At 63.0% G+C, this 27,149-nt stretch overlaps 2 protein-coding genes across 2 annotated transcripts; both read left to right on the top strand.

Moving 5' to 3' along the window:
- The first annotated feature begins 9,661 nt into the window (after positions 1-9,661).
- Positions 9,662-11,253, top strand: Hes5 (hes family bHLH transcription factor 5). The gene is made up of 3 exons (XM_004639600.2): positions 9,662-10,078; positions 10,156-10,321; positions 10,406-11,253. The coding sequence occupies exons 1-3, from the start codon at positions 10,025-10,027 to the stop codon at positions 10,678-10,680; spliced, it is 495 nt and encodes a 164-aa protein (XP_004639657.1). The 5' UTR covers positions 9,662-10,024; the 3' UTR covers positions 10,681-11,253.
- A 1,619-nt stretch (positions 11,254-12,872) lies between these two features.
- Pank4 (pantothenate kinase 4) lies at positions 12,873-25,676 on the top strand. Its single transcript, XM_004639599.2, has 19 exons — positions 12,873-13,038; positions 17,456-17,538; positions 17,797-18,011; positions 18,207-18,390; positions 18,522-18,614; positions 18,906-19,059; positions 19,367-19,548; positions 20,142-20,223; positions 20,419-20,519; positions 21,345-21,500; positions 21,958-22,070; positions 22,232-22,319; positions 23,007-23,158; positions 23,861-23,916; positions 24,072-24,121; positions 24,482-24,586; positions 24,838-24,938; positions 25,039-25,107; positions 25,229-25,676. Exons 1-19 carry the CDS (start codon positions 12,915-12,917, stop codon positions 25,440-25,442), a joined length of 2,322 nt encoding a protein of 773 aa, XP_004639656.1. The 5' UTR covers positions 12,873-12,914; the 3' UTR covers positions 25,443-25,676.
- The last annotated feature ends 1,473 nt before the right edge of the window (positions 25,677-27,149 follow it).

Genomic DNA, 27,149 nt, shown 5'->3' with positions numbered 1-27,149 from the left:
CACCTGGCAATACAGCACCTCAGGCCTCAGAGTCAGGTAGGGGGTGTTCACCACCTCCGGCTACCCAGGGGGGCAGGGGGGCCACTCCCAGGGGCCTCTCTCCTGCCCCTTCGGATGGATCAGGCCGCAGCAGCTGCCTCTCCCCAGGCTGCTCCTTGTACTCTAAGGCCATCGGAGATGTCCAGGCAACTAACATGGGGGGCAGGGACCCTTGGCCCTGCACTGGTGCCCCCTGACCTGGCATCTGTAAACAGCTGACCTTACAGGGCCAGGGGAGGAGGGCTTGCCTTGCTCTCTGTCCTGCTGTGTCCCTCTCTGTCCCCAAGCTGAGCTGCCAGCTGGGTGGGGTGGAAGCCAGCAGCAGAAGACAGCCCAGGCCAGGCAGGGGCAGGATGTGAGCCAGAGGAGGCCATTCGAAGGGGCCAGCCACGGTTCAGGGAGGGCAGAGTCCCCTCAGAATCCTTCCCTGGGCTTCTGGAGATGAGTGACAGGGCCAGGGACCACGCCAGCCTCAGGCAGGGTGGCAAGTGTGGCCTGGGGGTGGCCAGGTAGCTGTGGCTGCTGCTCACTGGCCCCGCCCACCTGGAGGCTCTGAAAGGCCTGGTGCCTTTTGTGGGAGAGCAGCTGGCGCCCGCCTTTATGCAGGGCTGTGGGAAAGTCCCCGGGCCAGCCTCTCACAGCCTCTCAAAAGCCGGGATTATCTCTGGGCTGCAGGACACCCTCTCAGGGACCACCCCCAGCAAGGTGGGGGCAGGGGCACCCGTGGGCTCCCATCCTCCCAGCGCTGGCCAGGAAGGGTCCCCAGGGTGGAGAGGTGCTGTGCCTCCTGGCCCAGCTGCCCAGATTCGGAGATGCCCACCCCATCGGGCAGTATAGCCCCAGGCGCAGCCCACCCACCCAGGCCTCGGGCCCCTGGGAGGGGGCACCTCCAAGGAGCCTGCTTTCCACAACACCTCCACCCCCAGCCCCACGCTGGCCCAAGGCCGAGGTCAGATTCAGATGGGTGGGGGCTCCCTGGGGCTGCGTACATTTAGCATTTTCCGCATACAGGGAGAACAGGACACATATCTATCAGCTCATTTCCTGGAGGCCGAGGAATGGCACCTGGCTGCCTTCCCTGAGATCACCCTCCCATATCCCAAGCAGTCTCCGGTCCCCACCAGGAGCCTGAGCTCAAGCTAGAGGCAGAAGCAGAGGGGGCTGTGGCCCCCAGGCATGCCATGCTCAGGGCATTCCTTGTGTCCATCCACTGTGCATCCACGACAAATGCCTGGGTTGACATGGTTCTCAGCCCACTTCACAGATGAGGAAACTGAGGCCAAGAGCAGAGCTGCTAAATGGGCAGCTCCTAGGTTAGACCTCTGCACCCACAGCTGCACCAAAGGTTCTACAGTGGCAAGAGCAGCCAGACTGTGGTGCCCAGGGCACATGTAGCCATGCCAGGGCCAGGGGATGGGCCAGGGCCTGTGGGAACGAGATGCCGCTAGAGGGCCAGATGTTCAGCCTTCTAGGGCTGTTGCCTGGGAGCCACTGCTGCTTCCCCAGGCCTGAAAGGCTGCGGGGGGGGGAGGGGGGCCCACCCTGCCTGCCCTGGGAGGACTGTTCCCCAGATGGCCTCCAGAGCTCCGCGCACAAAGCCGGACTGGCCCATGGCGAATGAGTCTGCTGCTGCCCACGCGCCTTTTGTGCAAGATGAATGGGGGGCCCACCCACCTGGGGCGGGCCTCCGCCCAAACCCCTCTGGGGGACAGAGGGGGCATGGCGGCTGCCTGGAAAGAGTGGAGCCCAAGCCAGGGCTGGACAGGCGGCCCTGGCAGCCCACAGCTCTGTGCCTGGCACCCAGCACCTCCCACGTGGCCTGGCAGACTGACTGTGTCCTCCTAGTCTCACGCCAAGGGCAGGCTGACGGGGCCATCACTCTGCCCTGTGGTGGCTCTGGGGTGGCGCAGGGCTCTACCCAGGTCCTGATGCCCAGGACTCCTAGGGCAGTGGAGCCCTCCAGACCCTGCTGGTCACCTTCAAGACCAGAGAACAACCACCCACGGGTGACACGCACCTCCCCCGTTGAAGTCAGGACCTATTTTGGTCCTACGTATGCGCAAGAGGCTGAGGGGGGGTCACCTCCGGACCCAGGGCCAGCAGAGTGGGAAGGGCAGGACTGGTGGTCTCCGGCCCCACCTAAGCAGAGTTCTTGGCCCTACACCTGCCACACAGGGCCACTCAATAAAGTGGTGACCACAGCCCACTGGAGTTGGCAGCCTGCCCATGCCACCTCCTGCGCCTGAGGCCATCGGGCTCCCAGCTGTGAGGAGCACCCGGTGGGGAGCTGGAGCGTGGCCCCTCCCCAGTGGGTGTCACTGACCCTTCTGGTCAGTCCCACCAGGTGGTGGCAGGTTCTGTGCCCTCTGGGCACCTCAGCTTAGGGCATAGGGGTGGGAACAGTGCACAAGCCAGGACAGTGTGGTGGAGTAAAAAAGGGACTTGCCCTCAAAGCCCCTCTTCTGCCCCACGTGAAGGCAGTCGGTCCCATCCCCTGGGTCTGCCCACCCTGGATTCTGTGTCCCAGGCTGGAGGCTCCTTAATGGCCATCGAGCCAGGGAAGGTGACTGGGCTGCACCCCATCACACCCACCTCCCTGCTCCGGGGAGCAGTGCCTGCAACTGATGTCCCCCACGTCATCCTTCCCCCTTTGGGCCACTGGCCCAGTCCAGGGTCCACTCTGACTCAGCCATAAGGGGCAGGCTGGCCCTGGATCTCTCTGGGCCTGTTTTCCTGCCTGGCCAGTGGGCCTAGTGATCCTGGGCCTCAACAGGTGTGGCCATGCTGAGCAAGCTGGCAGGTGGAGAGGGACAAGGACACAGCTGAGCCAGTGGAGGCCTCTCCTGCTGCAGGGGGCTGGGTAGAGGCTAGCCAGAAGCTCTCCCGGCCGGCGGAGGGCACCACGTGCGGCCTTGCGTCTGGCTGCAGCGGGCAGCGGGTAGCGCACTGTGCTCGGCTGCCCTGGGCAGATATTATCCCAGGCACTGATGGCGGAAGTTCATCTTGCACCATGCGCCCTAGAACACTCTGCTGCTTTTGTGTGTCATCTAAGTGTGAAACCCCAGTCTTGGGGGTGGGCACAGAGAAAGGGAGAGGCCCTGGCGCTCACCCCTGGGCTAGATGGCTTGTGTGTATCAGCGGTCTGATCGCCTGCGAGGGAGACTGAGGCAGAGCAGGGAAACACCCCTCCCCCAGACCCAAGGGCCAGGCCAACCTGCCCGCCCGGCCGCGGTGCGCCAGCGACCGCGCGGTTCCCACACTGCGCACGCGCTGCGCTGGGCGGGACGTGTGCCCGCCCCCTCCCCGCGCGGTATTAGTGCCGGGCCTGCCTCTGAATGAATGGGGTGGCGGCAGGGGCGTGGGGGGGCAACTCCCAAAAGACCATCTGGCTCCTCCTTATAATAGAGCAATAAAGGGCTCGTCTGCCTTTCAGGAGTTGGGAACGAGCTGCTCTCTGACACCGCGGGGTTTTTAACCAGCTTGGGACTGCGACCTGGCTCTGCCCCTGCTTGCAAGCGGGTGGGGGCGGGGGGCAGCCACGTGGGCCTCGCAGCCCTAATCCCAGCGCCGTGAGAGCTCAGCCCGGGTTTCCCACTGTCCATCTCTCCCCTCTGTGAGCCCACGTCGCAGGGCTTGATTGTTATCGGGACTGTAGCAGCAGCCCAGGCTTACTGGGGGTAAACTGAGGCTCGGGGCAGCTTGGGCTGATAGCGCCAAGCGTCTCGCCTGGTACTGTGGGACCCGGGCCAGAGCCTGTGGAAACATGGGGCCTGAACTAGCGGCAAAGGTGGGGTCTCCAAGTCCAGTCAGAGGGGCCCTTGGGGAGAGGACGCCCCCCAGGCTGGCGATTTACTCACTGTCACTGCAGCCCTGAGGCCACCCCTATATTGGGGTGCAGAGCTGCGATCTGCACACAAGGCTGCACAGCTGCCCAGGAGCTCTCGGGGGAAGAGCCCCGGCCCCCATCACACCAGTAAAGTGGCAGGAGTGTCACCTGCAGGGTGGGCTTTTGAAGGGACACACGGGGCCCAGCTCCAGGTGGGTGCTGTCACAAGGGTGCCCCTGCACTGAGCACGTGGCCCAGAGTTCTGGCCCATTGGGTTGGGGCTAAGAGTGGCAGGCACAGGGGTCCTGCTCTCTGCCGCCATGGCCTCCTGACTTACTGTATGCTGTGCTGCCTGCACCTCTGCTTCAGGTGTAGGGGGTAGCAGTCCAGTTAGGCGACCCGGGGGCTGTGGAGTGGGGCCCGACCTCCCCACCCTCTGGGTGTCCCCTGAAGCTGTGTAGCCTTCTCGGAGGCAGCCAGTCTCTTCTGTCCGCTTGCGGTCTCTCTCCCATCTTCCAAGCAGGCAAACAGCACCGGTGTCTTCCTGAGATGCCGGGGCAGAGCCCGGCCTTGCCCGGCCTACTTCCCCTTCAGCCCCGCCTACACCCCCCCACCTCTGAAATGCCACAGGGCCTCTGTGGGGAGGCTGGACTGGTCTCCACGGCTGGAGCAGCACAGACCCCAGCAGCAGGCTGTGACCCATGTCACGTCTGCCCCAGCCTGTCATCAAACTTGTGGTCCTCAGGATGCCCTAGAGGTGACAAGGAGGCTGCAAGGGGACGCTGAGGCCCCAGGAGGTGTCTCAGCAGGTGGCCAAGAGTGCCCCCCTTGGGCCCCTGCTCCCTCACTTGAAGAACAGGGAGAAGCTTTGCTGTCCAGATCCCAGGGCTGCTGGGTGAGGGCACTCTGGGCAGGCAGTGGCTCTCAGGGGGCTTTGGGGGCGTCACACTCAGGAGGGCTGGGGTCCCAGCTACAGGAAGGTGACAGACACCAGCACCCTGCTGCCGCAGGCATGGACAGAAGGGGGCAGCAGGCAGGGCTGAGGACAAGGGCCCAGCCTGCTCACCGGCCCACACGTGAGGGCACGCGGGCAGAGGCTGCATGGGCACACGTGCACACTGCTGCACACGTGCATGGGCACACACACTAGGGTGCACACAGGCACCAGTGCAGGCCAACACGTGCACATGCACAGGCACACGCGGGAGCCGCCGTCCAGCCGACGCGGGGGTCTCGTGTGCCTGCTGCTCTTGCTGTCACCAAGCCGCTCCATCCTGCTTGTGTCCTGCCACCCTCAGCATGGAAGGAAGGTGCTTCCCAGAATTCCTGCCCAGAAGCACACTGCTTTCAGACCATCCTGGTGTCCCCTCCCCACAGTCCTCCCCCGGTTAGTGGTGGAGCCTGCTGTACTCGAGGCCCGGGAGCGCACAGGCCTTCCCGAGGGCCCACGTGCTTCCACCTGCAGGGACCCACGTATGTGCACATGTGGGTTTGCCCGAGTGTATCGTGCGCATGTATGTCAGGGGGCATGGTAATGTGGACGCTCTTTTTATTTTCTTTCTTTCTTTCTTTCTTTCTTTCTTTCTTTCTTTCTTTCTTTCTTGATGGAACCAGGAATTGGACTCAAGCCCTTGAGCTTGCCAGGGAGGACGCTTTTTTTAAGAAGTGTACAAGTTGCCCAGGAGATAGCTCAGCAGCATAAGCACCTGCCTGGCATATGCAAGATCCCGAGTTTGATCCCTGGTACAGCAGAAAGGAAGAAGAAGAAGAAGAAGAAGAAGAGGAAGAGGAAGAGGAAGAGGAAGAGGAAGAGGAAGAGGAAGAGGAAGAGGAAGAGGAAGAGGAAGAAGAAGAAGAAGAAGAAGAAGAAGAAGAAGAAGAAGAAGAAGAAGAAGGACACAGATGCAAAAAGTACACAAGTAAACTAGGTATGGTGGCACACACCTGTAATCCCAGCTACTTGACAGGCTGAGGCAAGATCAAAAGTTTAAGGCTAGTCTGGGCAACCAAGCCAGACCCTATCTCAAAGTTAAAACAAAACTATAAGAAAAGCTAACCAAATCCAGGCCTCACATTTGGGGTCCCACGCACCTCTCTGAGTGTGTGAGGCAGGCCTACTGGCCAGCTGTTCACTGTCACTCCATGGCATAGGTGGGGTCTCAGAGGCCCACTTCTGTGTCAAGTGCAGGGCCCGGCCTGTCCCCTGCTCAGCCTGTGCCCAGGCTTCTGTCCACCAGGGGAAGGAAGCTGGGGTGGACAGAAGACACACAGTGTAGACCTGGCCCTGGGGTAGGGAGGAGGCAGGGCCACACTGGGCCATAGCACAGAAGACAGGGCAGGGTGGAGGTGTCCGGGATGTCCCTGAGCCCACAGAGCACCCTGGCTGCAGCAGGGCTTCACAGCCAGGAGGTCCCACCCTCCACCCTGCACCATCCGGGGCTTCCCTGATGACAACGGGCAGCTGCATGTCAGCCTCCACACCGACTGACCTTGGTCCCCACATCTACCTGTCCATCAGGTCACCTGCCACCCGAGCTCCAAGTGAAGTCTGAGTCTGGAGCTACGAGCAAAGTGCAGAGTGAGGGCCAAGCTGTGTTGTGCTGGTGCATCAGCTGCCACTTGGCCTCCGAGGCCCTCGTGCTCTGGGCTGGCTGTGAGGACAGGCGCTGCCCTCATAGGCTGGGCTCAGGAGCCACACCAGATGAGTGGGGGCCGGGACTCCTTCCCCACCTGCTGAGCAGTGTGGCTTCTGGCCACCCTGGGAGGGCCTTCCACCCCTGGGCCTGAGCAAGGACTCCCAACGATTGAGAAGGCATCTCCAGAGAGAAGTCCTTGTCCTTCCACAGAGGAAGAATATACACAACATGAAATTTAGCCACCTTGTCTCCTCTAAGCATGGCTCTGCAGGTCAGGTGCACCCGTGACCTCGTCCCTCCCATCTCCCAAGCCTCGCTATCCCCTTTAAATGCTGACTCCTCCCCAGCCCAGCTGCTGACAGCCTGGCCTCCTCTTCTTGCTGTGAACGTAACAATTCTAAGCCCCTCTGTGAGCAGAGGGTTTGTCCCATGCGCTGTGCCTGGTCACAGAGCACCCTAACCCCAAGGCCTACCCTGGGCACAGCAGGTGCCAGCCTCCTCCTCCTCGAGGCCAGGTGAGGGCACTAGATGGAGTGACCAGGCTTTCGCCAGCCTCCTTCTTGCTGGACACGTGGGCCGCTGCCACTTCTTGGGGAGTGAGTGATACTGCTGAGGTGCCTCGCAGGGGAGGTCCTGTCTTTGTCCTTTGGGGTGCAGACTTAGAAGGGGATTTCTGGAGCACACGGTAGTTCTACCCCTCAATTTCTTGAGGAACCAACACGCTGCTGACCATAGGGCTGCGCAGCATGCTGCTGCAGTTGCTGAGAAGTCCTCTCAGGGTGCTGGGGGTGACCCTTGTGGCCCCCATACACACTGCACTTTGCTCTGCAGCCACCCAGGGCCAGAGAGGCGGCCTTCGAATGCAGGTAACGCGGAATGGCCTGCTCCAGGCTCCTGAGTGCTGGCATCGCTGCGTCACATGAGAGCCCCCACATTTGGCAGAGAGAGCACTTGGGTGACTCAGACAGCCATACCCTCCGGGGGCACGCATGGCCTGACCCAGCCTTCCCGGACAGGGGACTCTGGGAGATGCAGGCAGGACAAATGCCCTCCCTCCTTGAGCCCAGCTGGGGCCAGAACCCCAGTCACCCCAAGCTGCTGGCAGCCAGGACAGAGGGCCCCGCCCCCCCACTCCACAGCGCGGCAAAAACGCCCCCCTTCTGCGCGGATGGTGTGAGCCAGGAGCCCAGCGAGTTTCCCACACTTTGGCCCCATTCACAGTGTTAAACGGCCCACAAAGGCCAGGCGTGTGCCTCGGAGGCCGCCTGAGCTGCCATCTGGCCCGCGCTCGCGAGGGAACCAGCCTTTCATCCGGCCGGGACTCCACACCATTCATTTCATATTTCCCACAACCGAAAATTGGATCAAAGCTGCTCCAGCCCAGGGAGGGGAGGGCCCGGGACCCCCCACGGCCCACCCACCACCCTGGCCTCCCAAGGCTGCCGTCCTGGCCCACTGCGGGTGGGCAGGCAGCTGGGGCGTGGGGGCTGGACGGCATCTCCCGGCACGCGTCTCATTTGGGCCAAGGGATTGGCTTGGGGGAGGGGCCGGGCAGGAGGGAGCCCAGCTGACTGCCCCCTGCAAAGCCTGGGATGCGGGGCTGACCCGCACCCCCCCACATCCGGCACAGCCCCGGGTCCCTGCCAGCAGCCTGGTGGTGGCCGCGCAAGCGTGGGCTCTGAGCCCATGTCCAGCTGTGGGTGCCGTGGCCAGGCCTCTGGTTTGGCCCATTCCCTCCACTCTTGGCTAAGCACCTCCTTGGTGTGCAAGGCTTGGGCAGCAGGTGCAGGTGGCCAGAGCACCCTGTCCTCCCCACCTGAGCTCAGCCCCAGGACCCCAAATGCAGTTGTCCACAGCGTGGCTATCAAAACTGGGCCTCTTAAATATCTCAGGGTTGTACTCTTCAGGTCCTCTGGCAGCCCGCAGGACCCGCCTGGCGCCAGCTGCCGCAGCGCACAGCGCTCGGGATGCTGTGCTGTGGGCGCGGGCCCAGATGCTCTCTCCCGGACTCACCAGCACCTCCGGGCTGCTGCTGCCAACAAGGCCCGAGGGCTGTGGTGAGGTGCCCCTGCCCAGAGGAGTTCCCGTCTCAGAGTGAGGGGTAGCCAGGAGGCTTCCTTCCTGTGATCAGCCGGCTAGAGGGAGGGCCATCCTGGACCAGGGGACCACCAACAGCCCCATGCTGAGGGGCTCCTGAGCCAGGCCCCCAAAAGGCCACTCAGCATGCAGCACTGCTGCCACGGAGCACAGTCCTGGTGGGACACACTTGGCATGGCTGCCATCCTCCCAGAGGGCCCTGGTGACCTGGTGCCAGCCACCGGTGCCCAGGGCTGGGCCCCAACAACCCTAGGGTCAGCCCAGCCCTGCAGGACACCCGGGCTTCTCCTGCCTTTGGAGGATGAAAGCATGGGTGCTCTGGCCTCCCCCTCCCAGGCTGCCCAAGCCACTGCTGGCCCCCAGCACAGCTGACCAGGTACAAGGGTTTCAGCTCACCCCGCGGGGCCTTTGCTAGGGGCCATCCAGCTGGCACACGTCAGGGGCAGAGCTCAGCCTGTTACCTGGTGCCCCCTTGGACCACTGGCAACACACTGAGGATAGCATTCTACAGGTGCCCAGGTTACACTGAGGGCCACGCGTGGCCACAGCTGCCCCCAAGCCACACAGGACAGTGACCACAGGGAGCAGGCCAGTTCCTCCTGCCCTGGGGACGCTGTCTGTGGCTGAGCCCCGGGAAGGAGTGTGGGATGATCCCTGGGCGTGTCCACTGGTCCCCGAGCAGCCCTGATGTCACTACCTGAGTTTGGGGGTTCCTGGAGCTGCGGAGATGCCAGGCCCCGGACTGGGCACCTCATGTTACCCAGCTCCCTGGAGCTGTCCAGGCCAGCTGGGGAGGTCAGAGTGCCAGGTTACCGGCCGCAGCCAAGAGCCTAGCCCCTTCCTGGCCTTCCACCTGTGGTCAGGATGACGCAGCACCATTCTGCCAAAGCGTGGCCACCTCTGTTCCTCTGCCCCTGGGGCAGAAGGTCTGGGTCAGCGAGGGTGTGGGCTCCCAGCCCCTGGCAGCCACTGGGCTTTTTCCATCCAAGAATCCAAAGCTCACCCTTATCTGCACCAGCACACGGCCCCTGCCAGCAGCCGCGGGGAGTCGCAGGGAGGGGTGGCGGGGGCTCCTTCCTGCCCCCCACCCGTGGCCTGGGAAAAGGCAGCATATTGAGGCGCGGGGCTCCCAGCACCAGGCCCCGGGATGCTAATGAGGGCGAGCGCGTTCCCACAGCCCGGACATTGTGCGGCGCGGCCCACCTGCTCCTCAGGGAGCGCCCATTGTGCCCGCGCCAATTCATAGGCAATTTAGCGTGCGCTAATGGGCCGGCGCCTTTGTGCGGCCCGCGCTGCCATTGGCCGCTGAGTGTGGGAACGGCCGCGGCGCCCGGACCCCAGGCGCCAGCCCGCCGCCAGCGCCTATATAGGGGCTGCGCGCCGCGCCGCGCCACCCGGACGTTCGCCCCACGCTCGCCCACGCAGCATGGCCCCCAGCACCGTGGCGGTGGAGCTGCTCAGCCCCAAGGAAAAGAACCGAGTAAGTGTGCAGTGCACCCAAGTCCCCGCGGATCAGGCTCCGGCCCCGGCCGGGCGCTGACCCCCCTCCTCCCGCAGCTGCGCAAGCCGGTGGTGGAGAAGATGCGCCGCGACCGCATCAACAGCAGCATCGAGCAGCTGAAGCTGCTGCTGGAGCAGGAGTTCGCACGGCACCAGCCCAACTCCAAGCTGGAGAAGGCGGACATCCTGGAGATGGCCGTGAGCTACCTGAAGCACAGCAAGGGTAGGCCCCGCCCCGCCCCGCCCCGCCCCCAGGCGCACCCCGCCGCGCTCCGCAGCCCTGCTCACCCGCCCGCTCACCCCGCAGCCTTTGCCGCAGCCGCCGGCCCCAAGAGCCTGCACCGGGACTACACTGAGGGCTACTCCTGGTGCCTGCAGGAAGCCGTGCAGTTCCTGACCCTGCACGCCGCCAGTGACACCCAGATGAAGCTGCTCTGCCACTTCCAGCGGCCCCCCGCCGCCCCCGCTGCGCCTGCCAAGGAGCCCCCCATGCCCAGCGCCGTGCCCCTGCCCGCGCGCCCCTCCGCCAAAGTCTCCCCTGCCGCACGCCCTTCAGCCTGTGGCCTCTGGCGGCCCTGGTGACTGTCCCAGTGCCCACCGCCGCCTGGCAGGTTGGATGCGCCCTTCTCCGGAAGCCCATCTGAGGCCGCGGGCCGGCCTGAGGGTCATTCTCGAGAATGCACCACCTGCAGAGTCGTGTTGTTTGAGGACAATCAGGGCCATCTCCTGCCCAGCGTCTGACCCCGTGGGGTTGTTCTGTGTTTGCATTTCAGCAAGTGACTTCTGGGAAGTCCCCGGGCTGCGGGGGTTCTATGATATTTGTAGGGCCAGGGGCTGGGCCTGCCAGCACCCTAGCCTGTAGAGGACTTTCTTCAGGGCCCATCGCTGCTGGGCACGCACCCGCAGGCGGGCGGGCGTGCCGTGGGCACATTGCCTTTTGTGAAGGCGGAACTCCAGATGTATCCTCATAGGAAGGTACTCAGCCTGCGTACCTGGCCCAGAGGCCCACGTGGGCTACTCGGGGAGGGCGGGGCCTCCACTACGATCCTTAAAGGATTCCTTGACATGGGTGGGTGCACGTGGGCACGCTGTGTACTTAGAATTTGAGCGCTCTGTCACGTGGGTGCCCATGAACTGCGAAGGCTTCTAATAAAATCCGACTGTCAACCCCTCTGCCGTCTGTGCCTCCCATCTGTCCTGGGCAGCCACGGACTGGCTTGGCAAGAGTGGCCGGGAGTGGGCACCACATGGTGTGCAGCCGTGGGTGCTTGCCAGTGGCCCTCCAACTGGGAAAAAGATCTGGGTCCCATGGGGGACATGAGGAAGGAGGGGCAAAGCAGGAAGAGAGGCAGCAGGCAGCATAACTTCTACACACCCAGGTCTCTGCCCCCAGCTTTTCACCAGTTCCCTATGGGTGTGTGACAGTGGGGCAGCTTCAGGACCTTGGGCTCTATCTCCCAGGAGAACGCAGGAAGGGGCTTAGCCAAGGCAAACAAACAGGAAAACTACCGCCCAGCCCTGCTCCTGCCCCTGGCCTACAGCACCTGTCCCAAGAGGTGGTCCCAGGGCACTTGTTTGGCTGGTCCACAGGGCTCAGAGGCAGGCCGGCTGCAGAATCAGGAAACGCTGGCTATGAACCTGACCTGCCAGGGGCCAGCTCCTGCCTGGGAAAGGGCACCTATTTTTAGTCAGGCTGCAGCATAGGGTTGAGTGCGCAGAGCCTAGAGCCACAGCTTCCAGGTGCCTGCTGGGGGGGGCGGGGCGCAGAGCGGGAAGGGGCTGGGTGCACTGAGTGTGTCCTGACCGAGTCAGGCAGGGCCACACCCCACCACCAGGCACTTTCCCCTCTTGCCGCCTTCGAGTTCTGTCCCTTTCTGTCTTCCATGAAGGAAGTGTGCATGTAGGCATCCCTCTGGTCAGTCCACAGCAGCGGTGTCCAATGACAGGCACGTCCTGAACATGGCCAGCGCAGCCACTCCTCCTTGGGAGCAGGCCTGCCTCCCCAGCGCAGGCTGCCTGTGCCCAAGGCACGAACAAGGCTGATTCTTCCAGCAGTCCTGTCTGACACTCTTGAGCTCCTGCCACCTGCCACAACCAGGGATACATTCCTCAGCCCTCAGACAGAGGCTGAAGGCCAGAAGCAAGCCCTCCACCCAGGTGCTGAAGCCTGCTCAGCGTGCGCTCTGTCTGGTTCCAACACCAGGCTCTTCTCCCAAAGTCCCGGGACTCCCAGGGCTCACCCTGGAGCCCTGCCACCCCCTGCCCCAGCCTTCCAGAACTGTGTGTGGACAGAAAGTGGCCTCCAGGCGTCTGTCCCCACTTTCCACTGCACTCCTCCAGTTGCCAGGAAGGCACACACCATCCCCGTTGGGCAGGGTCCTAAACTCGTCCAGTGTGAGGGGGACTTTTGGCGCGGAAGGTCCCCCGCCCAACCAGCCCACCTCACCCCCGGGGAGCCGGCTGGTGAGTCACCCTAGGAGAGGCAGGGCCAAGCTCACAGCAGACCCAGCCTGCCTCCTGGAGCCGGTTCAGCAGGCTCAGAACGCTTGAGTTAACATCTGACCGGCTTAGCAGGGCAACAAGAACATCCAGATGTTCTGTGCCGCTGCTGCACCTCTATCGGATAACGGCGACCCTCTGCAGCCTCACCGCCCCCCCCCCAGCCGCTGCTCTGGACTGGCCCGAGCTTCCCTCCAGCTGAGTGAGGCCCGAGGGCCCAGAGCCTCATTAGCATAATCTATGCGCGGGGGTGCTTAGCCGTCAAATATATGCGCATATATCTCCATGGCTGATGAGGCTGGCCGGGCACTTTCAAAATGGCGGAGTGTGGAGCGGACGGCGGCGGGAGCAGCGGAGACAGCCTGGACAAGAGCATCACGCTGCCCCCCGACGAAATCTTCCGTAACCTGGAGAATGCCAAACGCTTCGCCATTGACATAGGTACCCGCGGGCCGGGCGCCTGAACAGACAGTCGGAGCGGCAAGCGCGGGCAGCGATCGGGGGCGGTGGGAAGGACGAAGGGTGGGGGCGCGGGGCGCGCGCGCCGCCTCACGGGCCGGCGCGCGGCCTCGTGGGAGTTGTAGTCCTCGGGGCGCCCGCCCGCACAGTTTCAGCGGCGGCCGGACTGCAGCTCCCGGTAGGCAGCGCGTGCCGGGCGAGGCATGCCGGTACTCGTAGTCCACATGCCGCCGACCGCGGTCTGGGGTCGGGGTCTGGCCCGCGGCTTTTCCGGTTGCCTGTCAGAATACTCCCTTGAGTTAACTTTTGACAACGGCGAGAGTCCGCCGGACGGGATTTGAGGCCTGGGGACTGGCTTCCGTGGCTTCCTGTGGCCTTAGGGGCCTGCACAGCCGCCCCGGACCCGCGGACCGCCCCTTCTCCCGGCGGAGAGCTGCCGCCCCCTGTTCTGACACGCACGGGCCCGTCCCACACCCGCCACTCTGGGCGCCGCGACCCTACTGGCGAGCCACAAGAGGTGCCGACCTCGGCCCTGGGCAGGTGGAGCCTAAGGAACAGGAAGAGGACTAATTCAGCCAGGGTCGCCCGGGCAGGCACCGGCGCGGCGGGGGCGGAGCCAGCGCCCCCATGCCCTTTGACTTGTGCGGGCGCCCAGGGGAGCCGGCCGCCGCCCGCTGCAGGTGCTTGATGCTGAAACGAGTGCTGTGCTGTGCTTGCAAAGGCTGGGTGCCCCGCAGAGCGGCCTGCTTTGGGGGCACCGAGTGCACCCCCTGCCCTCCTGTTGTATCGTCGCTTGAGGCTCCGTTGGGCTTGGTGGTTCACCACTTTCTGGAGGTACCTCATCCTGCGAGGAGTGACTAGGTGGATGCGTGCCCCGACCAAGCTGCCCTGCAGGGGGCTCCGTCAAGGTGGTCTCTGGGGGAGGTCAGCTGGGGGGCAGTTGAGAGAATGTATGCGAGAAGCATTTGGAGGGACCGTTGGTTGGGGTTGGTGACCCACCAGACCCTCCACAGTCAGCCCTTTCCAGAGGTTCTGGCAGCGGCACCCACAGGCTTCTGAGACCCTCACCCGGGCAGGGGTGTGCACTCCAAAGCTGGATGGCCCTACATTTGGGGGTTCTGTTCAGTAGGGACAAATAACAAACCGGGTCTAAATGTATGCGAGAGTCAACTGAAATTGCACATCCACCTGGGCGGTAGCTGGGGAAGGAGGCTCACCTCCGAGAGTCCTGATGGCTGCTGGCCCAGCAAACGAGCAACTGCAGGGCGGAGCTATGGCCGGAGGGCTGCCCCAGCCCCAGGGTCCTGGAGCACTTTCCTGGCTGCACACTGCAGAGGTATTCTTAACCATGAGTATTTATTTCCTGTCTTGAAAAGCTCCCCCACGTGGGTCCCCTATCTGGACTGAAAAGGACATACTTATTGTTTGTGAGATCAGACCTTGGTTACTGTGGCAAGTAGGCACGCCAGCTTCTGCGGGGTCCTAGGCCTAGGCGGTCACAAGCCAGTGTGCTTGCCCACAGCACCCTTTAAAAACAGGTTTTTCCCATTTCCTTTTCCCTAGCCCAAGTCTCTCAGCATCCAGGAACCCCCAGCTGTTCTCTTCGCTGGTGCTTTTCCCCTTGCTTGGGGACTCTGTGTCAGATGACTGGTTTGCCTCTGGATGTGTGGGGACGTTGTATTTATCAGCACATACTCAGAGCTTGGACCTGACTCCAGGCTTCCGCAGGATGAGGGGAGGCTGGAAGGGCACACAGCGTGGTGTGTGCTGGGCTGATACAGCAGAAGGGAGCAGGAAAGCGCTGGGTTTAGGTGGACAGGAAGCCGTGGCTCAGCCTGAAGGTCAGGCAGGTGACCTCTGGGAAGCCCCCTCCAGTCCTCAGGTTGGCCTGGGCTGGAGAGCCCACCGCCACCCCCAACATCATTTGGAATTGTCTTTCAGTCTGTCGGGCCTCATGCTTGGCTGAGAACTAATTGCAGGGTCCCTGAGCATGGGCAGGGACAGAAGCTTCCGCTGCACTGGGCTCTGAGCTGATTCTGGTCCAGGCTGACCTCCCTGCAAGCTGCGTCCCTCTCTGACCTGTTCTCTTCCCTCTTGGCTGGGGAATTGGAGGCCCCTTTGAGAGGTGTTGGGGGTGAGGCTTTGTGTGGAAGGTGTGTTTCCCAGAAATCTACCTGCCTGCCCCCACTAGTGCCCCATATACCCCAGCATATCCTGTTCGGGGCATGAATTAAAACTAACACCAAAAATATAGGTTCTGAAGCCAGGCATGGTGGCTGGAGGATCGCTGTGAGTGTGAGGCCAGCCTGCGCTACAAAGTGAGCTTAAAGCCAGCCCAAGCTGTGTAGCAAGACCTTGCCTCAAAAAGACAAAAAAAAGCGCCAGGTTCCATGACCTGAGGGTTTGTCACCAACGACTTGATGAGCCCCGTTGCTCTCCCTCCTTCTCTTGCTTCTGTTTCACAAAGCAGTTTATTCACAGAGGTGGATCAAGCCAGCGTTTTAGTGAGACTCTTGGGCCTAGGCCGGGTGGGACAGGGAGGAGGAGCAGAGGCTTAGGACTCTGGGCCACGGAGAGGCTAGGCACCAGACAGTGTCTACTAAACTGAGCACGGCCTGGCCTCGGATGGACACGGCGAGGCCTTGGCAGAGTCGCTGCTCTGGAAGGAGGCAGGCGCAGCAAATGGAAAAGGCGGCTGACTCGGGATAGCCGCAAGTGTTGGCTTTCAGGCGTTGGCGGTACCAGTCCATGTGCTGGCTGGAGTCTTTGCCCTCACATGTTCCCTCCCTGTTTTCTTACAAAGCCACTGTCTGAAGATAGCTCTAGCCTTCCTGCGGTCCGGGGAGACTTCTGCCACGTTCCGTCAGGCACCACGAGAAACGTGATTTGTTGGAATCGCTTTTGTATCGGTCGGGGTTTTCCTTAGAGGAGCAGATATAGCCTAAGGAACAAGTATTAACACAAGACATACAGTGTGTAAGGAATTACAAGATGAGTCAGATGGGGGAGCGTGCAGGGAGCGTCTGCACACCCCAGACGGAAGAATTCAGTCCCGAGGTCTGAAGCTTGCTCCTGTGCTCCCTGCAAGTCTCTGTCCGTCAGCTGATGGGTCTGCGACAGAAGACTGGAGTCTGCAACGTACGCTGAAGAGGCTGCGATGGAAGGTGAAGGATCTAAGCCGGAGGCCACAGTCTGTGCTGTAGGCCAGGCAATGAAGTCCAAGCCAAATGCGAAGACTGAAGTTCCTCGGACATGGACTCCTTCCTCAGCCCCTTTATATGGTCTCTTTGTGCTGAGTCACTCTGTGGGCAGAACCACTTGTGCCCCAATGTATCAAACACTATAGTTTTGGACAGGGTGTTCAGGGTCTCACTACTAGATCGGACTCATAGTAATCCCCCAGTGTACAGCCTCCCAAGAGCGGGGATTACAGGCGCACGCCACCACGCCTAGTCTCAATTGTCATCTCAGCATGGCCCCCTGGGCCGGCATGGCAGGCCCCTGGGATCTAACCCCTGGCCCCTGGACCTGCTTGCAGCTGGCCTTGGGTTCTCCTTCTGTTTGTTCATCCCTGGCCTTTGAGTAGCCTCCAAAGTGCCCTTTCTATCTGGAAGTCCAGCCAGGACTTGTTCCTCCCAGAGCCTTTCCTGGGTCTCTTGGTGGCTTTACCTGAAGTGTCTCAGGTGAACAGAGCCTGTTTCTTCCTGGCGTGGAGTTCAGTGTCCAGCTGTGTGCAGCATCCCGGGATGCCACGGGGCTCTTGAGGACATTGGCCCGTGGCTCTTCTGTCTGACTTACTGGCTGATTCTGGCGCTAGGGCCACCTCTGGTGGCTTAGGGTGTCCCTAGTGCAGGAACCACTTCCACCCTGCTCCCTGCTGGTGGGTGATCAGCACCAGGTCCCCTGTGCACCTGGGAAGATGCTCCCTGTGCAGCCCACCCTGCACATCTGGACACATGGCCAAACATGCATGTCCTTGTGTGGAGACCTACTAATGCCTTATTTCTTTGGGTCACTCTCAGGACCAGAGCTTGAGCTGCGTTTACTCTAGCAACTGGTGACAGCCAGATACACCCCGAGACCTGATGGTTCCCTTTCTGCTTTAGGACTTGAGGTGGGCAGGGGCATCTTGTTCTCGGGTTGGTTAGAGACCTGAGGGGAGTACAATTTCTAAGGAAAAACAAATTCCAGTTTGATAGTTCATGTTCCCCTTCTTCTGTTTTGCACCCACAGGGACTTTTAAGTTCAGGCAGCACCAAACATCTCGTCCACAGAGATTCCCCTCCTCAGAGAGGAGGCTGTAGCAGAAGCGCCGAAGGCCCCAGACAGCTCCTAGCCAGGCATCCAGGTCTCCTTCTTCCAGTTCTGAGTCTTGCTTGGTTTGTGTCTTCCCCTGTAGGTGGATCCCTAACCAAGCTGGCCTACTATTCAACAGTGCAGCACAAAGTGGCCAAAGTGAGGTCCTTTGACCACTCGGGAAAGGTGAGCCTTGCTTGGACGGCCACTGCCCTGTGGCCTTGGACGTGGCTCTGTGACTTCTGGTTTGCTGTCCTCTGTTGTTGCAGACGTCCACTCAGCTGTCCTGGAAGTGTTGGGTCTTGGCAGCTTCTCTGTCCTCCCTCGGTTTCCCCTGCCACCTTGTAGGGCCACTCCCCTTGCCCCTCCACCGGCCCCATTGACACCACTGGGACCGGGGGCTCCATGTCCCCAGCCGTGCCAACTTCGCACCTTGCTTTCCAGGATGCAGAGCAAGACCATGAGCCGCCCTATGAGATCTCAGTCCAGGAAGAGATCACAGCTCGTCTGCATTTCATCAAATTCGAGAACACCTACATCGAGGCCTGCCTGGACTTCATCAAAGACCATCTGGTCAACACTGAGACCAAGGTTATCCAGGCCACAGGGGGCGGGGCCTACAAGTTCAAGGACCTCATTGAGGAGAAGCTCCAGCTGAAGTAAGCAGAGGCCTGGGGCTGAGGAGGCCGGCAGGCCGCGGTGGCTCTGATGGGTGTGGCGTGGGTGGGAGGGACCCAGGTCGGCCCGAAGCCGAAGGTGCGACTGGGCTGCTTTGCTCCCTCCCCAGCACGGGCGTTGTGGTTCATCCCCTCTGGGCCAGACTGCTCCAGATGACTGGGCTGCTTCCTCTCCAGAGTGGACAAGGAGGATGTGATGACCTGCCTGATCAAGGGGTGCAACTTTGTGTTGAAGAACATCCCGCACGAGGCTTTCGTATACCAGAAAGACACCGAACCCGAGTTCCGCTTCCAGACCAATCACGCCAACATATTCCCCTACCTCCTGGTCAATGTGGGCTCTGGCGTCTCCATCGTGAAGGTGAGGCTGCGTCCTGCGGCCAGGGAGGGCAATCAGCAGCCACTGTGAGGCCCCTGCTGCCCGGGCCGAGCGTGTGGCCCACAGGCGTCCTGGTGACCCCATGGCTTAGTCCTTGCTTGGCTGTGCCCCAGGTGGAGACGGAGGACAGGTTCGAATGGATTGGTGGCAGCTCCATAGGCGGCGGCACCTTCTGGGGGCTGGGGGCGCTGCTCACCAAGACAAAGGTACCCCCTGGGGGAACGAGGCCTGTGTCTGGGTTGCTGGAGAGTGCTCCTTCCGGGCCTTTGTTATGACTGTTTCTGGGGTCTCCAGGCCCCTAGCTGAGGACCTTGCCATCTGGAGGGCGGGGGCCTTAGCTGCCAGGGCAGCCTGGGTGACAGCCCACCGTGTCTGGCTCATCTCACTAGCCCCCGATCCAGTGATGCGGGAGGGCGTCTGTCCAGCCAGCCTGCTTAGGAACTTGTTTCTGGGGGTGGGGCCCCCCGTTACCGGAACTCCCCACCCTGCCTCTGCAGAAGTTCGATGAGCTGCTGCACCTGGCTGCCAAGGGCCAGCACGCCAACGTGGACATGCTGGTGCAGGACATCTACGGCGGGGCCCACCAGACTCTGGGGCTGAGCGGCAACCTCATCGCCAGCAGCTTCGGGAAGTCAGCCACCGCCGACAGAGGTACCCGGGCCCTGTCCCACGGCGGGCACTCGAGCTGACCCAGGGCACAACTGATGCAGCACTAGCCCTGCAGCGCAGCCCTGGAGCCGCTGCTCGCTCTCGGGCCCCTTGACCTGCCCTTGCTGCAGCCTGGCCCCCGCCCCGCACAGCAGCACACAAGTCCCAGCCACCTTTGCTTGGGGGGACCAGGGTAGGAAGAGTGTTTGCAAGCAGGTGCCCCTCGAGTGCCCCGCTGTCCCTGGCCTCTTGCCCAGTCCTGCCCCGTCACACCTGGGCTGCCCTGACCAGGCCCCCCATGTTTCCCCAGAGTTCTCCAAAGAGGACATGGCCAAGAGCTTGCTACACATGATCAGCAACGATATTGGGCAGCTTGCCTGCCTCTATGCCAAGCTGCACGGCCTGGACAGAGTATACTTCGGGGGCTTCTTCATCCGGGGCCACCCGGTGACCATGCACACCATCACCTACAGCATTAACTTCTTCTCCAAGGTGAGCGCAGTGTCGTCTCTCGGGCCCGGGCGTCTCAGGCCCTCTTATGGCCTGTCTGGCCTGTGGGTGTTGTGGGCACAGTTGCCCCCTGACTGAAAGCCATGTCCAGACACCATGCCAGGGCATTGGGCTGGGGCTCTGCCACTGACCCTGGCTCTGGGTGCCCTGAAAGGACAGGGCCCAAGAACCCGGTGCCCTGCCGTCTGACCTTGCCCTCACTAGCCTTCCCCTTCTGGTTACCTATGGGCATGCTGCAGGTTGTATGTGAGGACGTGACAGTGACAGGCATGTGGGGGCTGTCCCTGGTTGCTAGTGGGCATCACGCAGGCCTGAGGTGTGTGCAGCCTGCCTGTGGCCGAGACTGGCCAGGTACTGTCAGAGGCACTGCCCGAGCAGCCAGTAGTTAGGGTGTGACCATTCTAGGACACGCCGGTGCCTGGTGCCAGCACCCCCAGTACACCCCAACAGCAGGTGGCCCCTGTACGTGGGCACAGTGACATGGTGGATGGCTTCTGGGGTTTGACCCAGTGCACAGGTGGGGAGAACAGTGCTGACAGTGACGCTGACCAGCTTCCCTGGGCGGGGTGGGGCAGGGCGAAGTGCAGGCGCTGTTCCTGAGACACGAAGGCTACTTGGGGGCCATCGGAGCATTCCTGAAAGGAGCCGAGCAGGACAGTGAGTAGCTGAGGAGGGCCTCCACCCCCCGTGGTGACCTGCTGCTGGGGAGGCTGGGAGCGCCAGGCCTGGGGACACAGAAATGTTTGTCTTTAGCACTTGGGTAGACAAGTGATTCTGCCCACTTTCCTCTCCCACTTGCCCTTTTGGAAGCAAAGCAAGGCTAACATGGCGGTCGGCATCTCACTTTTCCAGATCCAAACCAGTACAGCTGGGGTGAGAACTACGCAGGCAGCTCTGGACTCATGAGCACATCGCCAGCGCTGGGCCCCACCCAGCGGGCGCGCAGTGGCACCGTGAGTCCGGGCCCTGCCTGAACACCTTTGCCTTCTGCGGCCCTCTGCTGCCACTCACAACAGACGGGCTTTCCCCACTGCAGTCTAGGACCCCCTGCCCATGTGCACAGAGCACCAGGTCGGGGAGGGCAAGGGCGCTCCAGGGGCCTCGGGTCCAGGCGGCCTGCCCAGGGCATGGCTGCTGCTCCACCCTGGTCCCCGCAGGTCAAAGTGCATGGACCAGAGCACGGTCTGCTCCGTGGCGAGATACAGTGGCGGTCTTGTGGGCTGTACCACGTCTCGGCAGATCCACATGTGGTCCGTACAGTGAGGGACTTGGCTGCCACCATGGCGTGCACACCCCAGCTACTCCCATTGGGGACTGGTGGTCCCAGGGGCTCTTGTGTTGTTGATGCTGGTGACCAGGATTTGAGGTGACCGCTGGTGTGGCCGGGTCCTCGCTGGGTGTGGGTGGGGCTGGGATCTGGTGAGAATTGAGCAGGACAGCCTGTGTGGCATGGTCGCGGAGCTGAGACAGGAGGACAGGGTGGCAGGGCACTGCGAGAGGAGCCCTGGGCAGTAGAGGTGGCTCAGGAATCTGCATCAAAGGGTCCCGAGGACGTGACAGGCCCTCACGTAGGCTAGTGCAGGAGGCCACAGGAGGATGGGTGGGAGTTGGGCAGACACTCCCGAGCCGACCTGCTGCTGGGCCTGGACGCCAGCGCCAGGCTGTCTGGGTCGGGTCATGCTTGCCCCACAGATCACCGAGGGGCGGGGGCTCCCCCAGGGTACACCATGGGAGCCGTCTCACTCATGCTGGAAGCCCAACTCTACTTGTCCTCTCAGTTTGACCTCCTGGAGATGGACCGGCTAGAGAGGCCCCTGGTCAACCTGCCCCTCCTCCTGGACCCATCCTCCTACGTGCCCGACACAGTGGACCTCACCGACGACGCCTTAGCCCGGAAGTACTGGCTTACGTGCTTTGAAGAGGCCCTGGACGGGGTACGTGAGGGCTGGAGACAGGAGGCGCAGAGGCAAATGGAGGGCGTGGCTGGTCTGTTTGGGGGCGTAGGGAGGCAAGACCTGCTTCTGGGTGCGCGGCGGGTCAGGTGCTGGGCTGGTTCCAGCTAGGGCACCTGAGCCCCACTGCCTCAGACACGGCAGGGACGCACATGGTGCTTTGTGTCTCTGAACGTCTAGGGGCGTGACACAGCCCCTGCCCCATCCTGTGAGTTCGTTCAGGAGGTGCTGCTGGGCTTGCACCTTCTCCCCTTTCTGAGGCCAGGCCCAGGCCTGGTGACCACCCTAGACAGCAGGGGTAGTCTGAGCGCAGGCCATGGTGTGCTGGGAGATGCCACCCTGTCCTGTCCCTGGTGGCAGGAGTGGCTGGGAGTGTTTGACATCAGTGCCTGAGGCCTGCAGTTCTTGTGTGGGTGCCACTTCAGCCTGCCATTGGCAGGTGGTGAAGCGTGCCGTGGCCAGCCAGCCCGAGTCACTGGATGCGGCCGAGAGGGCCAGGAAGTTCCGGCAGAAGTACTGGAGCAAGCTGCAGACCCTGCGGCACCAGCCCTTGTGAGTACCCGCGTCTGTGCCACCTGTCCTGCCCACAGGGCCGGCGCCAGGCCAGTGCCAGCCCATGACCGGGTGACCCTGGCCACCTCCAGCCTCCTTGTGGCCGGGTCTGGCTCCAGGCTCTGCCCTGCTCAGCCGCCCTGCCTGCGCTTCGCCCCCAGCGCCTACGGGACTCTCACTGTGCGCAGCCTGCTGGACACGCGGGAGCACTGTTTGAACGAATTCAGCTTCCCGGATCCCTACTCCAAGGTGAGCCCACCCTCCCTGACAGCAGACAGCCGGGCAGGAGCAGGGCAGTGAGCAGCGTCCCCTCCTGCCCGGCCCGAAGGTTTGTGAGGAGCCCACATCAGTGGCTCCATGCCGGTGGGGTCGGGGCAGGCACCTCAGGAGGCTTGGCCCCATCAGGCATTGGCCTGGGGGCACATCAGACCCCGTGGGGTTTGTGTGTGCACCTGCGTGTGTACCCCAGCACTTCTCTGGGAACCGAGCACGCCAGGGCTTCTGTCCCTCTCCGCGTGGTGTCGGCTGGGTGCCCGGAGATGAGCAGCGAGTCAGAGCTGGCCTCTCCCTGGGAGGCAGCCTTGCCACCCTGCACCTTTGATGCAGCCTGGCCCCAGCGCTGCTCCTGGGACCTCTGGGATCTCGCTGCAGCCCCTCCCGCCCATGCGGTGTGTCTGAGTGCCCAGGCCCTGGGGCACGCAGCACCGTCCAGGACCTTGTGCCCTCTGCCCTTGTCTGTGTCCGGGACCCACCCTGAGCACTGCTGTGTGGCCCTGCCCGGGACAGGCACACTTAACCTGGGGTAGCCCAGTGCTCGGCTCGGCCGGGCTGTGCCGGGGAGCTCCGTGCTGTGTGGCGTGGCCCCGCCCCTCGGCTCTGGCGCGGAGGGCGTCCTGGCAGCAGTGTCCCTCTCGCTCCCTTGTCCCGCATCTGCAGGTGAAGCAGCAGGAGAATGGTGTTGCGCTCAAGTGCTTCCAGTGTGTGGTCCAGGCCCTGGATGCGCTGGGCTGGGAGGAGAGGCAGCTGGCTCTGGCCAGGGGGCTGCTGGCTGGCAACGTCTTCGACTGGGGGGCCAAGGCTGTGTCTGAGTAGGTGTCCCAGCCGTGCCCAGCCTGGCTCTTGCTTGCTCACGCAGCTGCTCGGACCCGGTTCCCTCCAGCTCAGTGGCTCATCCCAACGCTGCCCACCCTTCCCTGAGCACAGGCACCCTGGGGGCCTGGGCCTGCAGATCTGACCCACGCTGGCCCGAGGTTAGAGTGCACACGCTGGGGCTTCACGGCGCATCCTGTCGGCGCTGGAAAGGTGCCGTGTGGCCGGTCCCTCTGACACGCGGGCTGCGGCTTTCTTGGGCCCATTTGGTGCCCTCTCCTGGGCTTCTTGGTCTGGGGGAGACCTGAATAAGTGCTCTCCACAGCAGTTTACCTTAAGGAGTGGGCCTCACGCTCTGGCCTGTTCCACCCCACCCAGGCTAGAGGGAGATGCCTGTCCCCCAGGGCTCCCCACGCATAGCAGTAGGGCGGTTGGGCAGGGCCCCCTCATCCCTTCTGCACCGCTGGCTGATGTCCTTGCCACACCTTTATGCCGTCTCTCTGGCAGCTGGGCCATGTACACAGTTCTGAGTACGTTAGGCTGCCCTCCCCACAGGCTGTGGTACACACCCCTGGGGCTGCCAGCCACTCAGAGCTGACGTGGCCTGAGCACCCGTCCGTCGCGCCACTCTGGGTCAGGGGCTGCAGGGGAGGAGGGGCTCCCCTTGGGTGTCCGCCTGACCTCCCTTCTCCTCTGTGCAGTGTCCTTGAGTCTGACCCCCAATTCGGGTTTGAAGAAGCAAAGAAGAAGCTACAAGGTATGAGCACTGCAGGTCCTCAGCGTCCCATGTGGGCCGTCAGGGTGGGGGACGTCACCCATGGAAAGCATGGCGGCTGGGTGGGGGCACGCACCCGAGGCGTGAGCAGGGGTGACGGGCCCTTGCGTGCCTCATGGTTCTCCCTCTGCACACAGAGCGCCCCTGGCTTGTGGATTCCTACAGCAAGTGGCTGCAGAGATTAAAGGTACAGGGGGGTGCCGCCCTTGCCCAGGAGGGACAGGCAGGAGGGAGGGGCCCAGGCACTGGTCCCCAAGGGGCTTCAGGCTGCTGGGAGGTGGGTGAGGAGCTGCCCCAGAAGCAGGCAGTGCCCAGCCAGGAGCACAGTGTCCACAGCCCCCTGCCCTCCTGTAGCGGCCACTTGGCAGCCCAGCTGGCCTCAGGCACACGTCCCTGGGGCGCCATCTGGAAGGGGCAGGCCGCCCTGTACCCGCCCTGCTGCACGCTGGAACCAAGGCCCTGGCCAGCACTGTGGGGCATGGGGACGTGGGGTCTGCAGCACGTGGATGTACTGTTCCCAACTGAGCATCCTGGTTTTGTCTTACAGGGGCCCCCTCATAAATGTGCCTTAATTTTCGCAGATAACAGTGGAATAGACCTCATTTTGGGAGTCTTCCCCTTTGTCAGGGAGCTACTCCTTAGAGGGACGGAGGTGAGTGTGGAGGCCACGGGGGTACCCTTCCCCGGGCTCCTCCACTCTGGGCGGGCTGGCACCGCTGCGGGCTGCTGGTGGCAGGCAGGTGCCAGCAGTCCAGGCAGGGCCCTCTGCTGCGGCTCAGCTGCTCCCCACCCCTGGAAAGGTGCTCGGCTGGCCCTGGCCTCCGCGCTTCCCTGGGGCCCCACAGGGCCTGCCTGCTGGTCCCCAGCGGGCAGAGGCCAGGGCCTGAGCCATCTCCCCTGCAGGTCATCCTGGCATGCAACTCGGGCCCTGCCCTGAACGACGTGACCTACAGCGAGTCTCTCATTGTGGCCGAGCGCATCGCAGCCATGGACCCCGTCGTCCAGTAGGTGCTGGGGATGGGCCGCCCGGTGGGTCCTGGGAGTGGCACCTGGGGGGTCCACAGGGCGCCCCTTGCAGGGTGCTGACCGCCTCACGTCCCACAGCTCTGCGCTTCAAGAGGAGAGGCTGCTGCTGGTGCAGACGGGCTCCAGCTCCCCGTGCCTTGACCTCAGGTAACCCAGCCTGTCCCTGCTTGGACTTGGGCCCCGTGGGGAGGAAGTCGCTAGGGGGCGCTAGACACAGACGGTTGGGACCGCTGCATCCTGCCAACCTCGGCCCTCTTCCCTCCCCAAGCCGCCTGGACAAGGGGCTGGCCGTGCTGGTGCGGGAGCGCGGTGCCGACCTGGTGGTCATCGAGGGCATGGGCCGGGCCGTGCACACCAACTACTACGCGGCTCTGCGCTGTGAGAGCCTCAAGCTGGCCGTGCTCAAGAACGCCTGGCTGGCCGAGCGGCTGGGCGGCCCGCTCTTCAGCGTCATCTTCAAGTACGAGGTTCCGGCCGAGTGAGGCCCACCGGCCTCTGTTGTCCCTGCCAGGACTGTGTCTTCCTCAGCGAGGAGCCTTCGTCCACCCAAGGGCGTTTCCACCGTGCTGGTGACCGCCAGCAGCACGCACCGGGCCCCAGCGCAGAGCTGTCGTGCGAGACTCGTGTGTTGGAATGTGTTGATCTGTCAAATAATCTTTTGTACACACTCGCGCGCGCACACACACACACATATATATATATATATAAATGTATAGGGACATAACGAGAGTCTGCCAGTGTATATGCCTGCCTAACGCTGTGGGCTCAGCTGCCAGCGGCCACAGGGCTCGGAACCTGACCTCAGGAACTATCTTCTGGCCTCCTGCGGGGCTCTGCTAGGCGCCAGGCCTGCTCCCAAGTCCCCAGCCTCCTCCTGGCCTGGGGGCCCAGCGTGCTCAGCTGTGTACTGTCTCCTTGTCCTCAGCCCATCCCCAGGGCTCTGGGGAGGGCAAGGTTCTGAGCAGCACTTCTGGCTCGAGAGCCACAGAGAAGAGGCTGAGATGAGGGCCCTTAGAGCTGTCGCTGGCTCGGAGCTGCAGTGTGGGTTTTGCCACCGTGGCCTTGAGCATGGCCTTGGGGTCCTGTAAGATCTGCAGGCAGGTACCCTGTCCGCAGGTGGAGACGTGGGGCTGTGTTCAGCACCCTGCGTCCACGCCCTCCACGAACACTGGAGCCCAGCTGTGTGTGCATGGGACGGCACCAGGCCACTGCCAGCCCACCACGCCTGTGCTGAGAACTGCAGGGCTGTCGGGTGAAGCAGGGCCAGCTGAGCTCGCCTGTGCAGCAGTGGCTGCCACTTGGCCCTCACTTTCCACCAGGCCCCAGCGCAGGACCTGCAGCCTGCCGGGGTGCAGTCGGAGCCCAGAGGGCCCAGTGTCTTCCAGCCTCACCCAGCCCCTCGGCCTGGGGCCAGTGTCTGCTTCCCCCTGTCCAGTTCCCTTGGAGGCCCCACCAGGGAGCAGCAGGTCCACGCTGGGCAGCCCCGGTGGCAGCCTCGCCTGCTTTGAGGTAGCTCCTCTCCCGTGACCCCAGCGCAGAGCCCTCTGCTGCTGGTTGGGCCACAGTTCTTGTCATCAAGTCAGTGTCCAGGGCTTCTGGGCCCATGCTGATGGGATGCCCGCGGGTTCTGTAGGGCCTCCTGATGTCTCGTGCCTGCAGCCCATCCACTGGGGAGACAGCCCCACTGCAGAGCCGCCCTGCCTGGCTCATGTGGGCTGCAGGCCAGGCTGAACTTCACAGTGGTTCTTGGGTGTCCTCAGGTTCATGGGGCAGGGACAACTGGGACAAGGGCTGCAGGCTCAGGCCGGCCTGCGCATACTGTAGTGCGTGCCTCTGCCCCTGGCACAGGAGCCACGTGTCCTTCGTGTCCTCCAGGCCACCGTTGCCTTTGCCTGCCTGCCTTCTCCCAGAGTTGCAGGAAGAAGCCACTGCAGGTACAGCAGTATCACTGTCCCCAGGTGGCGGGCCAGTAGCCTACCCCACCTCTGCACATCTGCCCCAGCTTCCTGGAGGCAGGTAGCCCACGCAGCGGACCCCAGCCAGGCCACGGGTGGGGCAGGTGACAGGCACTGGCCCCGGTCTGCCCTCAGCTGCCCTCTTAGGAGGCCTGCACCGGGCCAGTTGCCATGTCCCCGCACCCTGGCCCCAGAGGGCAGTGCTTCTACCTGAGCCCTGGTGAGCGACAGACT

Source organism: Octodon degus, unplaced genomic scaffold (assembly GCF_000260255.1).
Source record: "Octodon degus isolate 3935 unplaced genomic scaffold, OctDeg1.0 scaffold00113, whole genome shotgun sequence".
In the NCBI taxonomy this organism is placed as follows: Eukaryota; Metazoa; Chordata; class Mammalia; order Rodentia; family Octodontidae; genus Octodon; species Octodon degus.
The sequence above is the reverse complement of the archived record's forward strand: the minus strand, read 5'-3'. Positions and strand labels throughout refer to the sequence as shown.

Coding starts and splice junctions, on each gene's coding strand:
- Hes5 (XM_004639600.2), top strand. CDS start 10,025: ATGGCCCCCAGCACCGTGGCGGTGGAGCTGCTCAGCCCCAAGGAAAAG. Junction 10,079..10,155: donor GCCCCAAGGAAAAGAACCGA/GTAAGTGTGCAG, acceptor CTCCTCCCGCAG/CTGCGCAAGCCGGTGGTGGA. Junction 10,322..10,405: donor CTACCTGAAGCACAGCAAGG/GTAGGCCCCGCC, acceptor CTCACCCCGCAG/CCTTTGCCGCAGCCGCCGGC.
- Pank4 (XM_004639599.2), top strand. CDS start 12,915: ATGGCGGAGTGTGGAGCGGACGGCGGCGGGAGCAGCGGAGACAGCCTG. Junction 24,587..24,837: donor TACTCCTTAGAGGGACGGAG/GTGAGTGTGGAG, acceptor TCTCCCCTGCAG/GTCATCCTGGCATGCAACTC. Junction 25,108..25,228: donor TCCCCGTGCCTTGACCTCAG/GTAACCCAGCCT, acceptor TCCCTCCCCAAG/CCGCCTGGACAAGGGGCTGG.